The sequence below is a fragment of the Myxine glutinosa genome, chromosome 4 (assembly GCF_964187855.1).
Source record: "Myxine glutinosa chromosome 4, kmMyxGlut1.1, whole genome shotgun sequence".
Taxonomy (NCBI): domain Eukaryota; kingdom Metazoa; phylum Chordata; class Myxini; order Myxiniformes; family Myxinidae; genus Myxine; species Myxine glutinosa.
Window position 1 is genome coordinate 43176077 of NC_136264.1, and position 8476 is coordinate 43184552.

The following is an 8476-nucleotide window of genomic DNA, read 5'->3' on the forward strand; positions in this document are numbered from 1 at the left end:
GTCTTTCCCTCGCGGTCCCCCTGTACTGTCTTTCCCTCGTGGTCCCCGTGTGCTGTCTTTCCCTCGCGGTCCCCCTGTGCTGTCTTTCCCTCGCGGTCCCCCTGTGCTGTCTTTCCCTCATGGCCCCCGTGTGCTGTCTTTCCCTCGCGGTCCCCGTGTGCTGTCTTTCCCTCGCAGTCCCCCTGTGCTGTCTTTCCCTCGTGGTCCCTGTGTGCTGTCTTTCCCTCGCGGTCCCCCTGTACTGTCTTTCCCTCGTGGTCCCCCTGTGCTGTCTTTCCCTCGCGGTCCCCCTGTGCTGTCTTTCCCTCGCGGTCCCCCTGTGCTGTCTTTCCCTCGTGGCCCCCCTGTGCTGTCTTTCCCTCGTGGCCCCCGTGTGCTGTCTTTCCCTCGCGGTCCCCGTGTGCTGTCCTTCCCTCGCGGTCCCCCTGTGCTGTCTTTCCCTCATGGTCCCTGTGTGCTGTCTTTTCCTCGCGGTCCCCCTGTACTGTCTTTCCCTCGTGGTCCCCGTGTGCTGTCTTTCCCTCGTGGTCCCCGTGTGCTGTCTTTCCCTCGTGGTCCCCCTGTACTGTCTTTCCCTCGTGGTCCCCCTGTGCTGTCTTTCCCTCGCGGTCCCCCTGTGCTGTCTTTCCCTCGCGGTCCCCCTGTGCTGTCTTTCCCTCACGGTCCCCCTGTGCTGTCTTTCCCTCGTGGTCCCCCTGTGCTGTCTTTCCCTCGCGGTCCCCCTGTGCTGTCTTTTCCTCGCGGTCCCCCTGTGCTGTCTTTCCCTCGTGGTCCCCGTGTGCTGTCTTTCCCTTGTGGTCCCCGTGTGCTGTCTTTCCCTCGTGGTCCCCCTGTGCTGTCTTTCCCTCGCAGTCCCCGTGTGCTGTCTTTCCCTCGTGGTCCCCGTGTGCTGTCTTTCCCTCGTGGTCCCCGTGTGCTGTCTTTCCCTCGTGGTCCCCGTGTGCTGTCTTTCCCTCGTGGTCCCCGTGTGCTGTCTTTCCCTCGCGGTCCCCCTGTACTGTCTTTCCCTCATAGTCCCCGTGTGCTGTCTTTCCCTCGTGGTCCCCCTGTACTGTCTTTCCCTCGCGGTCCCCCTGCGCTGTCTTTCCCTCGTGGTCCCCCTGTGCTGTCTTTCCCTCGCGGTTGTCAGCTCTTTCACGAGCCTCGATTCAGTATACAACAAAAAAAAAAAAAAAAAAAACAGAAAAAAAACTATGGAACTAAATGTTCATGTTGGCTACTTGGAATTCCTCATTTTCTGTGTAATAATTTACCAATTCTCATACAAACAAAATAGCCAATGAAAGGAAAAAACACCTCTCACAATGCACCACAGGGCAGCTAGAAATCAAAAAATTTCTGGGGGGCATGCCCTCAGTCCCCCCGAGCCAGCTTACACGAGCCCCTCCGCTCGACCCTCGCGAAAGGGAGGGATGTGCTCTGGGAGCCAAGGGGGCCATAACACAAAAAAGGTTTGGAACCCCTGCTCTAATGGTTTTGTACCATAAAGCAAGTCCTATACCCTAATGGTTTTGTGCCATAAAGCAAGTCCTATACCCTAATGGTTTTGTACCATAAAGCAAGTCCTATACTCTAATGGTTTTGTACCATAAAGCAAGTCCTATACCTTAATGGTTTTATACCATAGAAGAAGTCCTGCAGCATAAAGGCTGTGTACTGCACAGCAAATTTTGTCCCATGAAGCACGGTTTGTCCCATGAAGCTTTATCGTAAAGGTTTTGCAACATAATGTGAACTTTGTCCCATAATGGTTTTGTACTGTACAGCAAATTCTGGCCCATAAAGGTTTTGTACTGTACAGAAAATTTTGTTGAATAAAGGTTTTGTACTATGAAGCTTGGTTCGTCCTCTAAAGGTTTTACACCATAAAGTAATATTGTGCCATAAAGGTTTTGTACCACAAAGCAATATTGTACCGTAAAGGTTTTTTCCCCCCATAAAGCAGTTTTTTTTTTTTTTACCATAAAGCAATATTGTACTGTAAAGGTTTTGTACCATAAAGCAGGCCCTACACCGTAAAGGAGGTCCTGGTTGTTTAATGAATCAGCAGAAACTGGAACGACACTCTTCGATGTCACTGCGTCGATCGATACGCCTCCGCCCACATTATTACATCATTATAATACTTCTACCAAGTATGCTTTAAATCCATTCAGCTGTTCTCAAGTTATCATATTTTTACCTGACACAACCTCTGACCTTTGACCTCTTGACCCCAAAATTTAATCAGTTCATGATTACATCATTGTACATACCTGTACCAAGTTTTGATTTAAATCCCTTCGGCTGTTCACAAGTTATCACATTTTTACTTGACATGACCTCTGACCTTGGACCTCCGGGCCTCAAAATCGAATCAGTTAATCTATATATCATTATACATATGTGTACCAAGTTTGAATTATATCACATCAGCCATTCTCAAGTTATAGACATATTACAGACTTTGACCTTTGATCTCTTGACCCCAAATCTAATCAGTTCGTCTTTACATCATTCTACATAACTGTACCAAATTTGGTCAGAATCCCATCATTGGTTCACAAGTTATCACGGTAACAGGATGTTTACCTAACATGACCTTTGACCTCGTGACCCCAAAATCTAATCGGTTCATCTTTACCTCATTATACATAACGAAAACCTATCGCGGACGAACGGACAACCTGAAAACATAATGCCTCCGGCGACTTCGTCAATGGAGGCATAAAAAAGCAAAAACACTTCATTCATGCAAAAGGAATTTGAATGCAGTGCATGAATGCAGTCTAATGCAAACATAAATATTGACTTAACTGCACTCATATTAACAACCATAGCAAACACAAAATATCTAAACTTCCTTTTAAACTGCTGTTAAATGCCAATCATTGCGTCCAGAATCCTTCCGAGCAGTAATATACTGGGAATGACTTTCAACAGGCTTTCATTTCCTAGCTCTGTCTCTCCCTGGTTATTGTATCTTCTGTTTTGACAGACCCTTTCGCTGTCCTGGTGGTCGTATATTTCAAGAATTCTCCATATCAAGAATTCCATTCCACACTATCCATTGTCCGTGCTAACCCCTTGTAGCCCTCTGGAAAATCTCCGTATGCGTACACCTCAGAGAAACCACCTACTGTTTGTCAGTGTGGTATACAGTCCAGTATGGTATCCAATGATAACGACTCCATATATAACTGGATTTCTGCTAAAATGGATCAACCCATACCCATCCTTCTCTGCTCTCTCTTCCTCATCTGTGGCAAAATTCAACTGCCAACTCGATGGGTGTCAGATTAATTGTAGCAACCAGCGACGGCATTGCAGCTAATGCCTATTACACCCTGTGACTTTCACTGGATCTGTACATTTTCCAACCAAGATGTCTGTAACCCTCCTATAAATGGTAATGACTAACTTTCCGTCCAAACTCTCCTTTTTTTTTTTTTCTTTTTTTTTTTGTATACAAGATCGAGGCTCGTGAAAGAGCGAACATTAATCACACAGAAAGACAAACCGACACATAAAACATATAACATCGGGAGCGGTAGACAAGATGGGGAGAGAGGGGGAAGGACACAAACACAACATTTGAGAGCAGGGACCGAGAGACATGGAGACATCGAGAGATCTGAGAGAGGGCGAGGGCTTTGGGGGGGGGGGGCATGGGAAGGGGGCGGTGGGAGAGGTATAAAACATATGGACACTGCCAGGACTTCCAGGAAAGAAGTTGGAATTTCAAACAAGGTGGATCTGGGGTGAATTAGCGGGGGTAGAAAAGATCAAGGTTTTGGATGGGGGAAGATAAGAGATGGTGGTGAACAGCTGTTTTAAAGACCTGCTGCTGCTCTGCCCCTCTTGTCTCCTCTAATAATTTTCTGGTCAAAGTTCATGTCTCTTTGGCTATTGTTAGATGGAAACTTCAATGCTGCAGTATCTGCTTGTTCACACAGGACAACTGGCAGGGACTGCAATCTCCTCTCTCACAAAAGGATTGAGCTGCACTCTCCACAGCTTCTGATATTGATCCTGCCTGGGAGTACTTCCCAAAATGCCATCTATCTCTATCTATCTATCTATCTATCTATCTCTCTCTGACTGGTTTATCCCATCCTGTCTGCAGCCGTCCAAAGCATCCGCTCGGCCATGGTACAGTTGATTAAGTGGCGAGGCCGTTGCCGTCTAGCAATTTGCTTTCTCAACATCGACGGATCGACGGCTAGCATAATTAAGGGCAACTTGTAGTTGTTTGTAAGGCTTACCACAAGTGTATGTCCATCTTTATGCAAGTAGTCTTGGCGGGACGTTTTAAAGTACATATTTGGTGAATACTCCGCACCATTCCCTTGCTTACCTCAAATGACCTAACCTCACACTCCACTCAGACAAGGCAGATGTAACAACTCAATATTTGCCTAAAAAAAACAAAACATTTTGCTGCTCACATCTTATCCCCTCACACAAAAACTGCTTTCTTGACTCTGTGTAATTCACACTTGAGAAACTAGAGAAAGTTCTGTCCAACCTTGCCTCTTTATTGATGATGGGTTAAGATTGTGCCATTGCCTATGTTCTCAATTGTCCAAGGCTTACAAAAGCCTCTCTCTGCTGTTTATGGGGTATCACTCTTTTGTAATTGGGCTGGTGCCTCTGATTCACACCTATCTCTCCTGGAGCGTTGGCATCTCCCACCAAGAGGGTTAGGCCAAAGGGTCTGCTTTTCTCTTGTCAAAAACAAGTTTGTGACCGACCGGTCTTGTCTTCGACTTGTTCTCTTCTGGTATTGCCCATCCCTCCTCCTCCTTTAGTCCAGTCACAATGTGATTTGAGATGGAACTAATTGCAAAAGAAACGAGACCGGCACTTGGGAGAGCACATACCTCCACCAGGCTGAACAGTTTGACTTTTATCCCACTGATAGCTCGGATCTGGATCAGGACCTGAACAATGATTGAATTGGCTTGATCTTTTCACCTACCCAAAGCATTAACCAAGTTTTTTCATAATCCGTCCATAACCTTTTTGAGATATTATGCTATTAATATCGTTTTTGACCCAATCTCTCAATAGTGAAGAATCACTTAAAATTTACAATGTGTTTGTAGCTGTTGTGTGTGCACCAGGGATGCATTGTTACCAGCACTACCTGCTCAAATGATTGCCTGTCGGTCTAGCTGCGCTGCGTTGCACTGGATTCAGGACAAGTTGGCTGGGTCTGGAACAAAGCAAGGAGAACGCAAGGTGATGGGAATGCAAGGCAGGGGTGCAGGTATGCCACAGAGTCCCCTGGGTACCACACAGCACCACCAGTTACACCACATACCTCTGACACCGCACTCCAGTAACTGTCCTCCCCATCCTTAGCCCTCCACCACCATCCCCGCTTATATTATTCTGCCGGACACAACCAATGGTTGTGTAAGGTAAGCGAAAAGTCTCCCCCATACCCTAAACTGCCATATCTCTGTTTGTGTTACAAAGGAGCAAGGTGCTAGGAGTAAGTCTGCTCTTTTGTGCCTTTTGACTCTGCGTGTTGCTGTACAGCAGGGGTTCCCTAACTGGGGTGCATGAACCCCCAGGGGTGCGTGAGTCCATCCCAGGGGGTTCGTGAGACGTTTCTGAAAGTCAAAACAAGAGTACTTTTTGTTGAAATAAAATCTGATATATCATATAATTTATATCAACATCATATATATATTTTTTTTTTCACAGATTCAGACCGCAATCCATGATGTCTAAGAAGCGCAAATACGATGATTCGTACATCAAGTGGGGGTTCATGAAGTTTGTGGAGAAGGATGGGACTGAACGTCCGCAATGCGTTCTGTGTTACAAAGTGCTGGCGGAGGCGTCGATGAAGCCATCGAAGCTAAAAGCCCACCTCGCCAGCACCCATCCGACTCATCAGAACGACTCTGAAGACGTGTTCCGAAGCAAGAAAGCTCGCTTCATGGCGAAGGGTAGCTTGACTCGGCACGGGTTCCAACCGTCGACGAAGCCTATCCTTGAAGCCTCCTACGAAGTAGCGCTCCTCATTGCAAAAGACAAAAAGGCTCATACGATTGGTGAAACGCTTGTAAAGCCCTGCGCCGTGGTGATGGCGAACTTGGTTTGCGGACCCAAGGAGGCCAAGAAACTCAAGAGTGTTCCCCTGTGCAACAACACCATCAAGCACAGAATTGAAGACATGTCAAAGGATATTGTGGCTCAGGTCACACAAGAACTCCGGGAATCGCGCTGCCGTTTCAGCTTGCAACTCGACGAATCCACCGACGTAGCGAGCTGCAGTCAATTGCTGGTTTTTGCACGCTACTTGGCGGGATTTGCTGTGAAGGAAGAGTTCCTGTTCTGTTCTCCTCTCAAAACAACAACCAAATCGGTGGACATTATGAATATCGTGAACCATTTCATGGAAGAAAACGGCATCGAGTGGACGAAGCTCGGATCGTTGTGTACGGATGGGGCCCCGGTGATGATGGGAAAGCGATCCGGGTTCGTTGCGCTGGTGAAAGACAAGTGCCCCGACGTCATCGTGACACACTGTGTGCTCCATCGCCACGTCCTTGCGACCAAGACGCTCCCCAAGGAGCTCGGTGATGTAATGGCTATCATTGTCACAGCAGTGAACTTCATCCGCGCTCGGGCTCTCAACTACCGCCTCTTCCAGGTCTTCTGTGAAGACATCGGTGCTGCATACACTCATCTTCTGTACTACACCGAGGTGCGTTGGCTATCCCGGGGCCAAATTCTGAACCGCGTCCTCCAGCTGCGTCAGGAGATTGAAATTTTCCTGCGTGAGAAAGGCAACGACTTGGCGGACTACTTCGGCGACCCTGTCTTCGTCGCGAGGCTTGCGTACATCAGCGACATTTTCGGGCACCTTAACGCTCTCAACATATCACTTCAAGGGAGCAGCCTCACGATCGTCGAAGCAGCGGAACGGATCAACTCGCTTCGAGAAAAGCTGCGGCTTTGGAGCAACCGCGTGGAGAAGCGGTCATTCGTCAACTTCCCGGAGCTCGCTCAAATCCTCGCGGATGACGACGCTCAGAATGATTTCTGCTCCACGCTTGTCGTCGACATCAAGGGTCATCTGAAGTCTCTGTCTGACAGTTTTGATGGATACTTTCCGAATCTGTCGGTCGATCCGTGGATACAGGATCCTTTCACGATTCTAATTGACGACATCGACGACGACAACGAGCTCAAGGATGATCTGATCGAGCTGAAGGCTTCTGGCCGCCTGAAGATGCAGTTCTCCACCGTCGCCAGTCCCTCGGAGTTTTGGGCAAGCAACTACGAGGCCTTCTCCAATCTAGCAGCGAAAGCGCTCCGAATGACACTGCCTTTCGTCACGACCTACCTCTGCGAAGCCGGGTTCTCCGCGTTGGTCGTCATGAAAACAAAGCTGCGGGCATGCCTTGACGTCGGCCCCGACATGAGGGTGGCCCTCTCCAAGACAGCTCCGAGGATCAAACGCCTCGTGGAGGAAAAACAGGAGCATCCGTCTCATCGTGTGTGATGGGTGATCGATGCGTGATACAATTCGTGATCTGATCTTGAAGTTTCCGAATAAATATTTGTTCATCTCTTGTTTTTTTTCATTACAATATTACACTATGAACTTGATCTTTTACGAAGCACTGTTATGCATATTATAGTATAATAATAACTCAGATCGTGTCTCGAAAAGTTGGGGGTTCGTGGACACCTCTGACATCCACAGGGGGTTCATGGGGGGATAAAGTTAGGGAAACACTGCTGTACAGTATCTTCAGGAAGTATTCACACCCCATGACTTTTTCACATTTTATTGTGTTACAGCCTGAATTAAAATTGGATTCAACTTAATTTTTTGTCATGGATCTACACCCCCTTAATGACAAAGTGAAAAGATGTTTTTAGAATTTTTTACGAAATAATTAAAAGTCAAAAGCTGAAATATCTTGAGTCTTGAAAAGTATTCAACACCTTTGCGATGACACTTCAAATTGAGCTAAGGTGCATCCAATTTCCTTTGATCATCCTTGAGATGTCTCTACAACTTGATCAGAGTCTACCTGTTTTACATAAGGTCCCACAGTTGACAGTGCATGTCAGAGCAGAAACTCAACAATAACGTCCAATGAACTGTCTATAGAATGTATGCCTCCTCACAGATAGAATTGTGAGGAGGCATACATTAGGGGAGGGGTATAAAACAATTTCTAGAATGTTGAAAGATCCCAAGAGCACAGTGAGCTCCATCATTAGGAAAGAATATGGAACTACCCAGACTATTCCTAGAGCTGGTCGTCCGACCAAACTGATCAACCGGGCAAGAAAGACCTTGATCAGGGAAGTGACCAAGAACCCAATGACCAAGAACCCTTTATGGGAGAGTGGCCAGAGGGAAAGCACTCCTGAGAAAAAGGTACATGACAGCACACCTGGAGTTGCAAAAATGCACATTAAAGACTCTGAGAGCATTAAGCAAAAGATTCTGTGATCTGAT

General features: G+C 47.2%; 1 protein-coding gene across 1 annotated transcript; it reads left to right on the forward strand.

Moving 5' to 3' along the window:
- Positions 1-5713: 5713 nt before the first annotated feature.
- LOC144891593 (protein FAM200C-like) lies at positions 5714-7504 on the forward strand. The gene has a single exon (XM_078775213.1). It carries the CDS (start codon positions 5714-5716, stop codon positions 7502-7504), a length of 1791 nt encoding a protein of 596 aa, XP_078631339.1.
- Positions 7505-8476: the final 972 nt, after the last annotated feature.